An 18,203-nucleotide genomic window follows, 5' to 3' on the forward strand; every position below is an offset into this window, starting at 1 on the left:
GACGTCGCATGGGGGCGATGTGTGCGTTAGTCACGCACCGTCCTGACGTCACCTTCCCGCTCGCCCGCCTGCTACATTGTAAGGGGCATGTACGCTGGTCACTGCATTGAAAGGGGGCATGTACGCTGGTCACTGTTTTGAAGGGGAGTGAAGAACAGACACACAAATAAAGGTAACTTGTTAATTTAACGTTTATTTCTATGAGGAGGAGTAATTCTGAGGGGTCAAACAAAGAAATAATAAAAAAGTGACAAAAAAGTTATTTTTATAATGACGAGTTTTGCGGCTCCCAGTTTATTTTTCTTCGGAAATGGGTCCAAGTGGCTCTTTTTGTCTTAAAGGTTGCAGACCCCTGATCTAGGTGGACCAGTGGTCTCACTCCATAAAGCTGCCTCTATTCCCAGAGGAGTGGTATAGATGCTCCAGCCATGCAAGGTTGACACCCACTGTGTGTGTGTGTGTTTGCGTGTTTGCAGTGGCGTAGCGTGGGGGGTGCAGGAGGAGCCGGCCGCACCGGCCGCAACATCTGGGGGGGGGCGCTCGCCACCTCCGGAGTCGCCGAAGAGCCTCGGGCGCAGGCTGTAGCAGAGCCCCATGTCTTGCGGAACCGACGAGCTGTGCGCGCGTCCGGGCTGAAGGCGTCCGGCAGGCAGCGGCTCTCAGCGCTCGCCACGGTCCCCGCGCGTCAGGGCCGCGGAGGGCGCGCCAGGCAGCCCCTCCTCACAGCCCTGCTGCTGCTGCTGCTGCGGCAGCTGCTGGGCCATGTTGCATTTTCCTCGCTCTCTGCCCTCCTCCTCCTCCGGGCAAGCAGCGTCGTTTGGGCGGCAGCGCCAGCGGCAACTCGCCTCAGATCACCTGACACGGACCCACCGCCATCACCGTGGCTACCTTACCGTAAATACCCCAGCCCAGGCAGCAGCAAGAAGAAGCTGGCAGCGGCGGCAGGTTAGGGGTTAGGGGGTGCAAATTACTTGCCTTGCCCCGGGTGCTGACAACCCACGCTACGCCGCTGCGTGTTTGCATTCCTTTCATTAGCTAAGCCGGGAGCTCCTGGTCCCTGTCAGTGAAACTCTTCCTTGGAGCAAGATTGCCCTTGTATGTTTGCAGCCGACTCCACCATCTTTGCCACAAGTGGCTGAAGCCAGAGACACACCAAAACTCAGAACCTGGACCTGGCGATCGTGGAGCAGTTCCTGGCTCCCCTCCCCCCGGAGATGGAGAATTGGGTGATGGGATGCAGAAAGGAGACCAGTTCCCTGGCCAAAGGTTTCCACCTGAGCCGGGCAGAGGACATGAAGCAGGAGGAGGAACGGCAGCAGGTGAGAGATGGCTTCACCCAGGTGCTTACACTTTAGGTCAGTGGTTTTGAATACAGTGGTACCTTGGTTCTCAAACGCCTTGGTACTCAAACAACTTGGAACCCAAGCACTGCAAACCCGGAAGTAAGTATTCCAGTTTGCGAACTTTTTTCGGAAGCTGAACATGCTCCATTTTGAATGCCACACTTCCGTTCTGAGTGTTACGCTGACGATTTGAGTGCCACACTTCTGTTTTGAGTGTTAACGCTGAGGTCTGTCTGTTTTTGATATTTATTTTGCGTTTTCGTTTTTGCGGTTCTTTTTTTGTGATTGTGTGGAACCCAGTTCAGCTACTGGTTGATTGTGTGACTGCAGTGCATGGTTTGTTGCTTTCATTTTATGGATCAGTGGTCTCATTAGATAGTAAAATTCATGTTAAATTGCTGTTTTAGGGGTTGTTTTTAAAAGTCTGGAACGGACTATTCCATTTTGCATTGCTTTCTATGGGAAAGCATGTGGGGAGGTTTCCGTTAGCAGAGTTAAACAATCCCCTTTTTAAGTTTATGCAGCGATCAGCTTGTTGCTGACTCGTCTGAGTTCTACTAATAAAGATGCCTTCCTGGTTAAAAAATCCCTTTGAATCCCACTTAAAGAATACACACACAAATCTGATTCATGTTAATATAAAACTGTTTTACTCTCAGATTCATTCAGGTTTACAGAACTGTACCGGAAGGCAATCTTAGGTTACATAACAAGCAAATAAACTATACCAGAGGGAAGTTGGTCCTGGGGTGATTAAAACTGAGCAGTTACCTTTCAAAACTACCAGCAACTGACAAACTGGTTGTCACCGCAATCGGTTAGAACATGGAGAGCGTTAGTCAGAATGTTGCACTTGACTGCAGGTTTACATCCCACAAAGCACGCCTTGGTTTTAATACTAATAATAATTTATTATTTATACTCTGCCCATCTGACTGGGTCTCCCCAGCCACTCTGGGCAGCTTCCAACCAAATATCAAAAACAATGCAGCATCAGACATTAAAAACCTCCCTAAACAGGGTCGCCTTCAGGTGTCTTTTAAAAGTAAAATAGTTGTTTATTTCCTTGACATCTGATGGGAGGGCGTTCCACAGGGCAGGTGCCACTACCGAGAAGGCCCTCTGCTTAGTTCTCTGTAACCTCACTTCTCACAGTGAGGGAACTACCAGAAGACCCTTGGAGCTGGACCTCAGTGTCCGGGCTGAATGATGGGGGTGGAGACGCTCCTTCAGGTATACTGGACTGAGGCCATTTAGGGCTTTAAAGGTCCGCACCAACACTTTGAATTGTGCTCGGAAACGTACTGGGAGCCAATGTAGATCTTTCAGGACCGGTGTTATATGGTCTCGGCAGCCACTCCTAGTCACCAGTCTAGCTGCCGCATTCTGGACTAGTTGTAGTTTCTGGGTCACCTTCAAAGGTAGCCCCGCATAGAGCGCATTGCAGTAGTCCAAGCGGGAGATAACTAGAGCATGCACCACTCTGGTAAGACAGTCCGCAGGCAGGTAGAGTCTCAGCCTGCATACCAGATGGAGCTGGTAAACTGCTGCCCTGGACACAGAATTGGAATGCTTTGGTTTTGGAACGGACCTCCGGAACTGATTAAGTTTGAGAACCAAGTTACCACTGTATGTAGGTCAGTGATCCACTTTTAAGCGCGGGGGTACACAAGACTCTGGACTGGGATTCCATGACTCTGCGCCCATGACTCTGTGGCACAATGCACAGGAGCGTGGGGGGGGCAGTGGGGGCGTGACTCGGCACGTTGCCCACCTGCGATTCCCAAGCCTACCCTGAGCCGTCGGGTTAGGACGGGAGCTGCGCTGCTTTGCCAGCAGCATCCCCCCCCCTTCCCCCTTCGTTTTGACAGCTATGGGGAGGCTTAGGAGTTGCAGGCAAGCGGCGCGCCAAATCTCCACCATGGGTCGAACCCGAAGTTCCACACTGGTTGTCTCCACTAGAGGTTATGAGTGTAAAGAAAATTAACATGAGAAGGAATTGGATTACCTACGGAGATTTACTAATTAAAGAAGGGGGGAAATGGAAAATGAAGCCATATGAACAAGTTAAAGATTGGTTTGATTGGTTGCATTATTTTCAGGTAAATGAAATGTTTAAAAAGGATTTTAAAGAGAGGGGATATACAGAAAAAGAATCGAAATTTCAAACAGAAATAATAAATAGTGATTATAAGATAATGTCAAAAATGTATAAAATGTTGTTGGAATGGCAAACAAAGGATGAGGAGATAAAGTCGGTTATGATACATTGGGCCAGAGACTTTGGTTATAATATACAATTGGCTGACTGGGAAAAAGTATGGAATGAAAATACGAAATTTACTGCATGTACGGCGTTAAAGGAGAATATTATGAAAATGGTATATAGATGGTACATTACACCGGTCAAGTTTAAAAAATGTTTAAAACGCGTAATAAGTGTTGGAAATGTAAAGAAAAAGAAGGATCGTTTTTCCATATGTGGTGGGAATGTAAGAAGGTAAAGGGCTTCTGGGAAATGATATATAATGAGCTGAAAAAGATGTTTAAATATACATTTGTAAAGAAACCAGAAGCCTTTTTGTTAGGAATAATAGGAAGAGAGATAAACAGAAGGGACTATAAACTTTTTCAATATGCAGTAACAGCGGCAAGAATATTAATGGCCCAAAAATGGAAACGAGGAAGAACCTGACATTTGTCACCATTGAAATTCATTTTGTTAGCTTGCGCCCAGTTCTCCAATCCTGTTCCCACAGCGGTCAACCAGATGCCCTAATGGGAAACCTGTTGGAATATTCTAGAAAGAACTTGAGGATTGATCTTGGACAGGTTGCTAGGCAACAGAAAAATCTCCCCAGCAATAGGTGCCTTTATTAAGGGCATGTGGTCAATAAATGTCAGTCTGTGTGTAAATGAACAGAAGTGCAAATGAGTCAGCAATTGAGTTTCTCACTTCCGGAGGCGGCGCGAACGGTAATGGCTGCCCTTTCCTAACCGGGAGAGGGAAGCTCCGCTGGAAAAGGGTCGTCCGCTACGGCGAAGCGGAGACCCATTTTGGAAAACCGCAGGCAGCGGAAGCCTGCGGTCTCGGGACCCGGCGGGCGCCAGGAGCAACCCCCGAAACGTTGAGGGAACCCCGTAAGGGGCTCCGGATCGCAGAGGGGGCAGCGGCGCTGTGGGTCTATGCGCATTCAGCGGAGCGAAGCCGCGCTGCTGTTGCCGGTGAGCGCCGACCTTTCTTCCTGCAACACAAGATTCTAAAACGCAACAACCCGTGAGTAACTGAGGACTTTACTAAATTTTGGGACTAAAAATACTGAAAACAAGCTGAAAGCGGAGTGACGAGGAAAAGGAAGTCCGTCTTCCGCAGCCATTGACTTTTAAAGCAAAGAGCAGGAGGAGTGGAGGCACAGAGAGAACTTTTGACAGCTCAGATTGAGCACCCGTAGAAATTACTTTCAATCCCCTTAAAGACTGTAAGCAACTGATTTTTGGACTTTTATCAGGACTTATATATCCTCTTCTTTGTGGATTACAACTTTACTTAAGAAGCCCAGGTGTCAGAACTGCCTGAGCAGTAGAACTGTCAGACTGCAAATTTGGATACATTGTGTTTAAACTTTGAGACAGTCTGAGGGAGTTCAGAATGGTTACGTTCTTGCACTATGGAACTCCAGTAAGCACAACTTGAAATATTGTGGCAAACTTAAAACCAACTCTGCTAAAACTACTTTTGTGAAGATCCCTAAGTATTGGTTCAGATTTTGTATGATTGGAATGGACTCTTCTTCTTAGGACATTTTATGCTCCCCCTAGAGGATTGAGGATTTATAACAAAAACATTGTTTTACTTTCTATTTCCCGGCCCTCTGTTTGACTGCTACCACCTGGGCCGTAGCTTTCTCATGGGAACAACTCAGCTTGACCTTGACTGCTAGATAACTTTGGAATGAGTGGCGCAAAAAGAAAGGGATTAAGAACTAGACAAACAACTCTGACAACCTTAACTGCAGCCTCACAAACACGCAGATCATCTGTGCCTACTCTGCCCTCGGAGGAAAAAGCTACCTCCCTGTCACAGGCAGGGGAGGGAGAAACTGAGGAATTACAACTAGAAGAGATGGCCTCAGGAGGATCTGGTTCTGTATTAGAGAGAATTCTTGAGAAATTGGAGTCTTTGGACAGGAAAGTTGACCAACAAACTGCGAAAATTGACCTTAATACAGAAACTTTAAACAAATTATCTGGGCAAGTTGCACAGAATGCACAAGCAATCGGACAACTGAAGGAGGCTGCAGGTGAAAATCAGAAACTGGCCGAAGAGACCAGCCAAAGAGTGGGAGAGTTGGAAAAAGAAGTAAGGCCGCTCAGCAAGCAGGTTGGGGAACACCAGACCTACCTCTCTATGTTGGAACTTCGGAACAGGGAGACTAACTTAAGGATAAGATCGATACCAGAAGTGGAAGAAGGCAATCTAGCTGAGTTTTTGACCAAAGAATTCTCCAAGTTCTGGGGTCTAGAGGAGGAAGACTTTAAAATTGTGTCAGCCTTCAGACTTGGAAGACTCATAAAGAGAGAGAAGCCCAGAGACTGTTTGATTACGTTGAGATCAAAGGAGGAAAGGGACAAGATTTTGGGCCTGCACTACGGAAGATCCCTGAACATTTCGGACAAAAGAATTGAGATTTTTAAGGACATTCCTAAACAGCTGTTGGACCTCAGATCTGAATATTTGGACTTAGTAAAACTGCTGAGAAGCAACTCAATCATCTTTAGGTGGGACTTTCCCCAAGGATTATCCTTTACCTTTAGAGGGAAGAAGATTAAAATTAGAACTCTGGAAGATAGGGATAAGTTTTTGACTGCCTACGGAGAGGACCTTCATAAAGGACTTGAACTACCCTCAGGGCCTGAACCACCACAGGTACCTGTACCACAGAACCCTGAAGACTCACAGAACAAAACACCATCCCAAGGAAATTAAACAGATCCATCCAGGATGTCTCTGCAACTTTTAAGCTGGAACATAAATGGCTGTAACAGCCCGGAAAAAAGGAAGAAAATCTTTCACATATTAAAAAAGGAGCAACTAGACATTACTTGTCTACAAGAAACACATGTGACTAGGCTCCACAGAAAAATATTGGTAAATAAAAGGTTAGGCCAAGAATTTATATCTTCGGATTCAGTTAAGAAGAGAGGAGTGGTGATATATGCGAAGGAGAGCCTCTCACCAAAATTGTTATTTAAAGATGAACATGGAAGAATTTTGGCAATTGAAATACAGCACCAAGGAGAGAAAATTTTGATATTAGGAATCTACGCTCCAAATGAAGGGAAATCAGAATTTTACAAGAAGTTGCATGAGATTATGCTGGACTATCTGGACTATGATAACATCATCATGATGGGAGATATGAATGGGATCGTTTCAACGAACATGGATAGGTCACAAAGCCAAAAGGATATTAAAGATGGCAGACTACCAAAGACCTTTTTTGAAATGACAGACAACATGGACTGGATTGATATATGGAGGACAAAGAACCCCTTGGGGAAAGAAGGAACATTTTTCTCTGAAGCCCAACTGACTTGGACAAGAATTGACCAAATATGGATTTCTAGAGGTCTGGCTCCTAAGGTTAGGAAAGTGGAAATCTGCCCAAAGACCTGCTCCGATCATAACGCGTTGAAAATGGACATGACACTATTACCAACCGGCTCCTTTAGATGGAAGATGAATGACAACTTGTTTAGAGATCAGGAGATTATTAAGAAGGCCAAAAAAACAATAAAGGACTACTTTGAGATAAATTTGAACACTGCAGTGGAAAAAAGAACAATCTGGGACGCAAGCAAAGCTGTGATGAGAGGGTTCTTGATACAACAGAACGCCATAAAGAAAAGACTACAAAATGAGAAAAAGGATAAGATTTTGGGGAAAATCAAAGAGTTAGAGAAGAAACTAAGAGTAAACCCGAAGTCACAGCCGATCTTGAGAGAAATTAAACTTCATCAGGCACAATATTCCAAACTGATAAATCAGGAAATAGAATGGAAGATTAAATTAATGAAACAAAAAACATTTGAATCGGCTAATAAATGTGGGAAACTGCTGGCTTGGCAGTTGAAGAAGAGACAAAAGTTGAATATAGTAACAAATTTGGAAATAGAAGGAAGATATATTCAGAACCCGGTGGAAATTAGAAAATGTTTCCAGAAATATTTTAAGAAATTATACACTCAAGGGCCACAAAATGAGGAAGAGATTGTAAAATTTTTGGAGAAAAATGGACTTAAAAAACTATCACAAGAAAATAGATCACTCCTGAATAGTAAAATAACACGATTAGAGATAGAACATGCCATTCAGAATATGAAGCTGGGCAAGTCTCCAGGGCCAGATGGCTTGACCTCCAAGTACTATAAGACATTAAGTGACTATTTGATTCAACCACTGATGGAGGTCAGCAATGAAATTATGGAGGGAAAGAAGGCGCCTGAATCGTGGAAGGAAGCTTTCATCACATTGATACCAAAATCAGAAACTGAAAAGACACAACTTAAGAACTACCGTCCCATTTCCCTTTTAAATGTGGATTATAAAATATTTGCTGACGTTTTGGCAGGAAGACTCAAAAGAGTTTTAAATGAGATAATTCATAAAGACCAGGCAGGCTTTCTCCCAGGAAGACACTTGTTTGCTAATACAAGGAACATTATTGACATTTTGGAACTTTTGCAAACAAATATTAACACTAAAGCAGTTTTAATTTTTATAGACGCGGAGAAGGCCTTCGATAACATCTCTTGGAAATTTATGAAGGGGAATTTAAAAGAAATGGGAGTGGGGCGGGGTTTTGAAAATGGGATTGATGCGATTTACTCAGAACAAAAGGCAAAACTGATAGTTAACAATGTGGTTACAGAAGAGTTTAAGATTGAAAAAGGGACACGACAAGGCTGCCCGATTTCCCCCTTGTTGTTTATTTCTGTCCTGGAGGTGCTCTTGAACTTGATTAGAGGGGACCGGTTGGTGCAAGGGATTCAGATCGGAGCGAAACAATATAAACTTAAAGCTTTTGCAGATGACCTTGTTTTGACATTGCAAGAGCCAGAATCTAGCACAAAAAGAGTGTTACAATTGATTCAGGACTTTGGTCGGGTAGCGGGCTTCAAACTAAATAAACAGAAAACTAAGGTGTTGGGAAAAAACTTGACAGATGCAGAGTCAGAACGGTTTCAGAGAGAAACAGAACTAACTGTGGTTAAAAAAGTAAAGTACCTAGGGGTAAACATAACAGCAAAAAATCTGAGTCTATTTAAGGACAATTATGAAAAATGTTGGTCTGAAATTAAGAGAGACTTGGACAGTTGGTCAAAATTGAAGCTTTCTTTGCTAGGCCGAATTGCTGCTATTAAGATGAATGTATTGCCTAAGATGTTGTTTTTGTTTCAAACATTGCAAATTGTGGACAAGACGGAGTGTTTCAGGAAGTGGCAGAGAGATATTTCTAAATTTGTCTGGCAGGGCAAAAAGCCCAGAATTAAGTTTAAGATATTAACTGATGCGAAAGAAAGAGGGGGCTTTGCCCTGCCAGACTTAAGGTTGTACTATGAAGCCGCAGCTTTCTGCTGGCTAAAAGACTGGCTACTTCTAGAGGACACTGATGTTTTAGATCTGGAAGGTTTTAACAATGCATTTGGTTGGCATGCATACTTATGGTATGATAAAGTTAAGATCAATAAGGCCTTTAAGAATCATATTGTCAGGAAAGCAGTGTTTAATGTCTGGACAAAATACAAAGACCTATTGGAAAATAAAACTCCAAGATGGCTATCACCTCTGGAGGCCAAGGCCCGAAAAAGACCCAATATGGAGGCCAAATGGCCGAAATATTGGGAAATAATAGAGAAAGAGGGTAATAATTGGAAATTGCAGAGTTTGGAAAAAATGAAAGACAAAGTGCGAGACTGGTTACACTACGCTCAGATTCAAGAAATTTTTAAAAACGATAAAAAGTTAGGATTCCAGGTGGAGAAATCGAAGTTGGAAACAGAATTGTTAGAACCTAAGACCAAAGTACTCTCAAGAATGTATAACTTGCTGTTGAAATGGAATACACAAGATGAAATGGTTAAGTCGGCCATGATAAAGTGGGCACAGGATATTGGGCATAATATTATGTTTGAGGATTGGGAAAGGTTGTGGACCACGGGGATGAACTTCACGGCATGTAATGCTCTGAAGGAAAATGTAATGAAAATGATATATAGGTGGTACATGACCCCAGTTAAACTTGCCAAAATATGCCATGTGCCAGACAATAAATGTTGGAAATGTAAGGAAAATGAAGGAACATTCTTTCACCTCTGGTGGACTTGTCCCAGGGTGAAGGTCTTCTGGGAAATGATATATAATGAGCTGAAAAAGGTATTTAAGTATACCTTCCTTAAGAAACCAGAGGCCTTCCTCTTGGGCATTGTCGGCCAGATGGTGCCAAAGAAGGATCGAACATTCTTTTTGTACGCAACAGCAGCAGCAAGGATACTTATCGCTAAGAAGTGGAAAACTCAAGATCTACCCACGCTGGAAGAATGGCAGATGCAGCTGATGGACTATATGCAACTGGCTGAGATGACTGGCAGAATTCGAGACCTGGGAGAAGAGAGGGTTGAAGAAGATTGGAGGAAATTTAAGACTTATTTACAAAAATATTGTGATCTGGTGGAAAGTTAAGTAGGATGTTTGATCATAAATAATTGGCCACCACAAAATCGGATTGGAATGGGATGTAAAGTGAGATTAAGAGAAATAAATTTGCAGAGGACTATATTTAAATAAGCGGTTATAAAATTTGCAAATTAGATGATAAATTGCATGGAAAAAATTTATGATGATGAAAATGGCAGCGGGAGATGCGAGGAAGTCCAAAGAAGTTATGAAACTCTGTTGAGATAAAAGCAAGGTTGTTTATTGTCTTTGTACTCTATTCTGTAAAAACCCCTAATAAAAATTTTATTAAAAAAAAAAAGCAATTGAGTTTCTGGCCAGATGGCTAGAGGAGAAGGAATTGTGTTGTTTTATTTGACCAATGTAAATTTTTTTGTAAATAATAAAGATTCTCTGTAGAAAGAAACTCTGCTGTAAGCCTTAAAAGAATAAAACCCAAGAGTAGGTGCAGAGCATACCCATCATAGCTAGAGGCCTTCAATAGGTCTCTCCTCCAATAATTTGTCTAATCCTCTTTTAAAGCCATCAGAGTTGGTGGCCATCGCTTGCCTCCTTGGTGGGTGGGTGTGACCCCCCCTGTGGGCGGAGCCAGAGGCAAAAAATGGGTGGAGCAATGAATGTGACTCTTCACTTTGGTATAGTAAGCATCGTTCTAGCTGTGCAAGCAAGAGACATGCTCACATTTCAAGTGGTACGTTCCAACCGAGGGAAAGCCCTTGAGGAGGTGTGGCCTTGGGGGGGGGGTTCAGAGGGCCAGGCAGAGAGGTCTGGAGATCCACATTTGGCCTGAGGTGCCCCCCGCTGTTGCAAAGGTCTAAAATGCCCTCCGACCTTCTTTTGTCTCCCTTGCAGATGGTGAAAACAACAGAACCACAGAATTACAGAACTGGAGAATTAGAAGGGGCATCTAGTCAGACGCCCTGCGATGCAGGAATCGCAGTCCTGGTCTTGTGGCCGCCACCCCCGGACGAGAGCCCCTGCTCCGTTGCAAAAATGATGGTGACGTTTTCTTCCAGACCGTCTTCTCCTCTGCGTGGAGCAGAAACTGTTTCTGGAGAGCTGCTGAATCGGTTGCAGGAAGAAGGAATGGAGAGCTGTGCAGGATCTGCCCCTTCCTCTCGGCTTCTGGTACTGTTGCCCGATGTGCAGGCTTTGAATGCTCTGCATCAGGCATAGGCAACCTCGGCCCTCCAGATGTTTTGGGACTACAACTCCCATGATCCCTAGGACCAGTGGTCAGGGATGATGGGAATTGTAGTCCCAAAACATCTGGAGGGCCGAGGCTGCCTATGCCTGCTCTGCATAGTTTCTGTTTTCTTTTTTTAAAAAAATCATATTTATTAAAGTTTTAAAGGTTACAAAAAGAAAAAATAGAAAACACCATATTAAACAAAAACAAAACAACACATCACAATAAGGAAAAAGAAAAAAAGAAAAAGAAAAAGAAGAAAACAGAAAAATAAGAACAATTAAAAAGAAACCGCAAATCTTCCCAGAACTTATCTTTCATTTGCTTGTTTCCTTGACCTCCTCACACCTCCCTTTTTTGTATTCTAGTTCGGTTAGCTATTTCAGCAAATCCTTTCCATCTTTTCCAATTTTTGTCCTGTAATTTATCTTAATATAATGTAACTTTACTTTTCCTCCTTTCACCAATTAACAGTCTGTTTTTTCTTAATCCTTTATAACATTTCTGCTAAAACCACATAACTTCATTCCAACATCCTTCTAACATTCCTTAATTTTACAATGTTTCTGTAAATAATCTTTAAATTTCTTCCAATCTTCCTCCACCGATTCTTCTCCCTGGTCTCGGACTCTGCCAGTCTGTTTCTGTTTTCTTTTTGCAGCTCTAATATGTTCTTCCTTAGCTGCAGAAGAACTTTGGAAGAGCCTGGCTGCAAGATGAGGCCAATAGCCGGAGAGGTGCCACAGTGAGAAGCCTGCAAGCAAGACATGAGCTCAACAGCCTCACTCTCCCCACTTGTGATTTCCAGCACCTGGTATTCAGTCCCATTGACATCTTTAGGATTTCCTTTCAGTAAGAACATACAAAGAGCCGATTAGATCAAGCCAAGAGCCCATCTAGTCCAGCATCCTGTTCTCACAGTGGCAGTTTCCGAGCACAATACAAAGTGTTGGTGCTGACTTTTAAAGCCCTAAACAGGCTTGGCCCAGTATTTCTGAAGGAGTGTCTCCACCCCCATCGTTCTGCCCAGACACAGAGATCTAGCTCTGAGGGCCTTCTGGCAGTTCCCTCCCTGCAAGAGGTGAGCTTACAGGGAACCAGGCAGAGGGCCTGTGGAACGCCCTCCCATCAGATGTCAAGGAGATAAACAACTATCTGACTTTTAGAAGACATCTGAAAGCAGCCCTTTTTAGGGAAGCTTTTAATGGTTGATGTTTTATTCTATTTTCAGTATCTGTTGGGAGCCACCCAGAGTGGCTGGGGAAACCCAGCCACATGGGCGGGGTATGATGATGATGATGATGATGATGATGATTAACAACCTGATGCCCCAGTGCAGGAAATGAGCACATCAGTGCTGCTCTCTCTACCCTTCCCAAAAAGTGGTATTCAGAGCGCCTTTGAAAAGCTTTATTAGCTACCAACGATGCTTTGAAAGAGGATTAAACAAATTCAGGGAGGATGAGGCCACTGGTGGCAACGAACCCTGGCGGTTGTGGACCGGGCAAGAATGCTTCTGAATACCAGTTGGTGAAAACCACAGGAGAGGAGAAGGCTCTTCTGCTCAGGTGCTGCTTGAGGGTTTCGTACAGATTTATGTCTTGCTAAATGCAAGGTGGTTCTTTTAAAATGAGATCCAGAAGCAATACGAAATACACAAGTGAATGAGAAGATTAAATATTTCATTCTGAAACAGCAAGCAATGTATACGGGCCAAGCAAACACTTCAGTTTGCCACTTGGAAGCCCTCAAGAAGCCTCAGTTTGCACGGATCTGCAGCCGATCAGTCCATGCATGAGCTTCATAGAAACCTAGCCCAGACCATCTGATTTTATATATAGCCTGTGTGGCGACTGGCTACGTGCAGATCATCCATTAGCCATCCCCTCCCAATACCTCACTTTCTAAAAAAACAATGTCCAACATCAAAGAAGGTACAGTGGTGCCTTGCAAGACGAAATTAATCCGTTCCGCGAGTCTCTTCGTCTAGCGGTTTTTTCGTCTTGCGAAGCAAGCCCATTGACAGCTTAGCGGATTAGCGCTATTAGCGGCTTATCGGCTTAGCGGATCAGCTGATAAGCGGCTTAGCGGCTTAGAAAAAGGGGGGGGGAGGAAAAAAACCCCGTAGGAACTCGCAAGACATTTTCGTCTTGCGAAGCAAGCCCATAGGGAAATTTGTTTTGTGAAGCGCCTCCAAAACGGAAAACCCTTTCGTCTAGCGGGTTTTCCGTCTTGCGAGGCGTTCGTCTTGCGGGGCACCACTGTACCATATTTTTTGCCCTATAGGACGCACCAGCCCATAGGACACACCTAGTTTTGGAGGGGGGGAATAAAGAAAAAAAATTATTTCCCCCCCAGGGGTGGGGGAAGCCCGAGCTTCCCCTGACCCCAGCCCACAGAACAGGCAGCTCTCCGCAAGCCTTGGGAGACTGTTGCGACTTCCCGCCGGGCTCCCACTGCTTGTGGATATCTGCCTGAAGCCCAAACCAGGTCGGGGAACAGCAGGATGGCGGCGCTGCGCCTCCCCGCTGTCCCCTGAGCTTGCGGGGCTGGCGGCGGGGAGAAGCGCGCTCCAAACCAGGTCGGGGGAACCGAAGCCCGTGGCGCGCTGTGCAGCACGCCCCAGGCTTCGAGATGCAGGCTGCTATCCGCAAGCCTAGGGAGCCCAACGGGAACTCCCGCGGGCTCCCAAGGCTTGCTGAGAGCTTCCTGAAGCCTGGAGAGCGAGAGGGGTCGGTGCGCACCAAACCCTCTCACTCTCCAGGCTTCAGCGAAAGCCTGCATTCGCCCCATAGGACGCACACACATTTCCCCTTCATTTTTGGAGGGGGAAAAGTGCGTCCTATAGGGCAAAAAATACAGTACCCAGCATTATCCTCCCAACTGATTATGGCAGCATTTTCAGGACATTAAAGACTCTTCCCACGCCATCAAAAAACTTAACAAGAGCGAGGAAGGGGGGAGGAACAGAGGCAGGAAGGGTAACCGTGTCAGGTCACTAAGTCCTCGATACATTCGAAATAAATTAAAAAATTATCCAGTAGCACCTTAGAGATCAACTAAGTTTGTTCTGGGTATAAGCTTTTGTGTGCATGCACACTTCTTCAAATTCTCCAGGTATTCTTCAGATTCTTCACAAAATTTTAAACCCAGAACAAACTTAGTTGGTCTATGGTGCTACTGGACATTTTTTAATTTTAATTTTTTTCTGACTGTGTCAGACCAACACGGCTACCTACCTGATCCTCAATACATTTTTGGCTTCCAAGTGCATTTCCCATACAGTATGTAGTTAGCCATTGTGAAAACGGGGAGTTGAAGTAGATGGGCCATAGGCCTGATCCAGCAAAGCTCTTGACATGTTCTCTAGCAAGAGTGATTGCTTTTCCAGGGAGAAACTGACCTTGTCTAGTAGCCACAACGGCTATGTTCCACCTCCACGATCGGAGGCACCACAACTCGGAAGTAACATTCGCTGGGGAACAAGAGAGGCCTCTTGTGGTCAGGTCCTGCATCCCATTGGGGCTTCTGGGCTCTTCAGACACCCTTTGGATTCCGCAGGGGAACCTGCAGTCACCTCGCCTTAACTACCCCTTTGGATTGCTAAATTATCTGTGGGATAAAGCTCTTCCCTTTTTTGTGCTTTCAGGGCCCGGTGACCTTTGAGGATGTGACCGTGCATTTCACAGAGGAGGAGTGGGCCCTTCTGGATCCGGGCCAGAGGGCCTTGCACAGAGAAGTCATGGAGGAGAATTACAGGAATCTGGCCTCTCTGGGTTAGTATCCTCCTCCTCTTAGCCTGAGGTTCCCCACCCACCCAGGACAGCATCATAAGATCATACCACGAGGTCTCAGTTGTTGTCCCTGCTGCTTTTGAGCTCTGCTGACAGAGGCGCTAAGGATGAAATGTGTGACCTGATACATACCGAGGGCTTTGTTGTTGTTGTTTAGTCATTTAGTTGTGTCCGACTCTTCGTGACCCCCTGGACCAGAGCATGCAAGGCACTCCTGTCTTCCACTGCCTCCCGCAGTTTGGTCAAACTCATGCTGGTAGCTTCGAGAACACTGTCCAACCATTTCGGCCTCTGTCGTCCCCTTCTCCCCAACATCAGGGTCTTTTCCAGGGAGTCTTCTCATGAGGTGGCAAAAGTACTGGAGCCTCAGCTTCAGGATCTGTCCTTCCAGTGAGCACTCAGGGCTGATTTCCTTAAGAATGGAGAGGTTTGATCTTCTTGCAGTCCATGGGACTCTCATGAGTCTCCTCCAGCACCAGAATTCGAAAGCATCAATTCTTCGGCGATCAGCCTTCTTTATGGTCCAGCTCTCACTTCCATACATCACTACTGGGAAACCATGGCTTTAACTATACGGACCTTTGTTGGCAAGGTGATGTCTCTGCTTTTTAAGATGCTGTCTAGGTTTGTCATTGCTTTTCTTCCAAGAAGCAGGCGTCTTTTAATTTCCCAGGGCTAGATACAACCAAATAGTTATGCTAGTGGGATGTAAAATGAACCCCACAAGTGCCGTGGGTCTATTTTTCTCCTCTCTTCTGCTTGTGTGCCCCTCCAAATCAGTTCTGGCAAGTTGGGAGAACCTCAGGCACAACACGAGGGGATTAGGAGAGGGGAGATTTTGTTGCCTGGCAAGTGTGATGTCAAATTTGCTCTGGGCTTCCAGAGCTCTATAATACACAACCTTCCATTTTGAGGGTCTGATTTACAAAGCAAATTTATCTGGCCTACCAAGACGCCACTGATTTTGGCAGCAGATGCCAAGAGTTGAGGGATGGGTACAGCCCAGTGCTCTGATGAGGATGAAACCCTACTCCTTCCTGCTTCTCAGACCCATTTGAGAACTCCCAGCCCAGCTGTTATGCACAGTTCAGGTGTGAGGTGGGGGCTGTGTGTGTGTGTGTGTGTGTGTGTGTGTACATGCAAGGGTGTATGTTGTGAGAAAGACAATGTGGAGTGGCCATGCTCACCTTTCAATCATAGAATCATAGAATCCTAGAGTTGGAAGAGACCCCAAGGGCCATCGAGTCCAAACCCCTGCCAAGCAGGAAACACCATCAGAGCACTCCTGACATATGGTTGTCAAGCCTCTGCTTAAAGGCCTCCAAAGAAGGAGACTCCACCACACTCCTTGGCAGCACTTCCATACATCCATACATACCTTTGGCTACACTTACCACATTTTTTGCTCTATAGGATGCGCCCGATCATATGATGCACCTAGTTTTAGAGAGGGAGAACAAGAGGAAAAATATATCTCCCTCTCTGCGCGGCGCCCCTTCAGCGAAGCAGCAGGAGAAACGGAGCCCCTTCCATTTCTCCTCCCGCTTTGCTGAAGGGGTGCTGTGCAGAGAGGGAAAGCTGCGCAGCACCTCTCCAGCGAAGCGAAGCCAGGAGAGCAAGAGGGATCGGTGCGCTCCGTAGGCTTCGCGTTGCTTTCGCTGAAGCCACGGAGCCTGCATTCGCTCCATAAGACGCACACACATTTCCCCTTCATTTTTGGAGGGGGAAAAGTGCTTCTTATAGAACGAAAAACACGGTGCCTTCGGCATGCGGCCTGCAGGAGCATTGATCAAGGATGAATGCGGTCCAGTCTTAGTGCCCATCAACAGTGGCTGCCCCCTGACTTTCCTTCCCCTTCTGCTTTTCACACAGACATTAATTGGGATTATTCTCGAACTTTGGTGCCTGTTCTTCCCTGATCAGGCCTCCCTTTTTATTCCTGCAGGTGATGGGAGGGAGAGCAGTGAAGAGAATGAACCCCAGGGAATTAAAACTGAAGCGGAAGAGAATTTGAGGAAGGACACTGTTGTTCCAGACGGTGCTGGCTTCAATGAAACTCTGATGCTGGAAAAACATCATACAGGCAAGAAACAGGAAAACGTCTCTCCTTGTGTAAGAAACCCAGCTAGAATATTGAATCCCAGCACCCTTGGAAGAAAACATAACGGGGATAAACTGTTTCAATGTTCAGAGTGTGAAAGGAGCTTCAAGTACAAGTCACTTCTTCGTCTACATGAAAGAACCCACAGAGAAGGGAAACACTATAAATGTTCAGAGAACAGAAAGAGTGTCCGTTTGAGTTCCAAGCTTCCTGCTCATCAACAAATCCACACTGGGGGGGAACTATATAAGTGCTCAGTGTGTGGAAATAACTTCGCTGATAGCAATAAACTGTCTAAACATGAAAGAATCCACACAGAAGGGAAACCGCATAAATGTTCAGAGTGCGGAAAGTGTTTCCGACAGACCTACAACCTTTTTAATCATCAAAGAATCCACACTGGAGAAAAACCATACAAATGCACAGAGTGTGGAAAGAGCTTCACAGACCGTAGTGGCCTTACTCGTCATCAGAGAACCCACACAGGAGAGAAACCACATAAATGTTCCAATTGCGGAAAGTGCTTTAGCCGCTACAGTCACCTTCTTAGTCATCAAAGAATCCACACAGGGGAGAAACCGTATAAATGCTTAGAGTGTGGAAAGGGCTTTGCTCAGAGCTCTGCACTTCTTTCTCACCAAAAAGTCCATTCAGGAGAGAGACCGTTTAAATGTTCTGAGTGCGAAAAGTGTTTCCGTCTGAGCTCCAAACTTCTTGATCATCAAAAAATCCACACTGGAGAAAAACTATATAAGTGCTCAGTGTGTAAAAGCAGCTTTGCGTACAAGAGACACCTTTCCTTACACTCAAGAATTCACACAGGATAAACCATATAAATGCTTAGTGTGTGGAAAGAGCTTCACTCAGAGCTGTGTGCTGTTAAATAAAGAATCCATTCTGGAGGGAAACAGTATAAATGCTCAGTGTGTGGAAAAAGCTTAAGAGATCATAGTAGCCATTCTCATCATCAGAGAAACCACATGGAAGCCACATAAATGTTCCAATTGTGGAAAGTGCTTCAGCCGGAATAGTGACCTTC

The 18,203-nt window shown here is 45.2% G+C and overlaps 2 protein-coding genes across 6 annotated transcripts in view; one reads left to right on the top strand and one right to left on the bottom strand.

Annotated features, from left to right (window-relative positions):
- LOC310837433 (uncharacterized protein) overlaps window positions 1-18,203 on the bottom strand; it is a 42,904-nt gene that overhangs the window by 16,333 nt on the left and 8,368 nt on the right. The window lies entirely within an intron of this gene.
- The window catches only part of LOC310837360 (uncharacterized protein), a 33,684-nt gene that overhangs the window by 780 nt on the left and 14,701 nt on the right, over window positions 1-18,203 (top strand). Inside the window, exons 2-4 of one of the 4 annotated variants that reach the window (XM_083723815.1) lie at window positions 1,108-1,340; window positions 10,933-11,208; window positions 14,919-15,045. In XM_083723815.1, coding sequence (XP_083579941.1) covers window positions 1,215-1,340; window positions 10,933-11,208; window positions 14,919-15,045 — 529 coding nt within the window. In that variant the 5' untranslated portion in view covers window positions 1,108-1,214. Of the gene's footprint in view, window positions 1-1,107; window positions 1,356-10,932; window positions 11,209-14,918; window positions 15,046-18,203 lie in introns of those variants that run through there. The other 3 variants (XM_083723817.1, XM_083723816.1, XM_083723818.1) reach the window with 3 other exon arrangements.

Source organism: Podarcis gaigeae (assembly GCF_964106915.1).
Source record: "Podarcis gaigeae genome assembly, chromosome: 2".
Taxonomy (NCBI): domain Eukaryota; kingdom Metazoa; phylum Chordata; class Lepidosauria; order Squamata; family Lacertidae; genus Podarcis; species Podarcis gaigeae.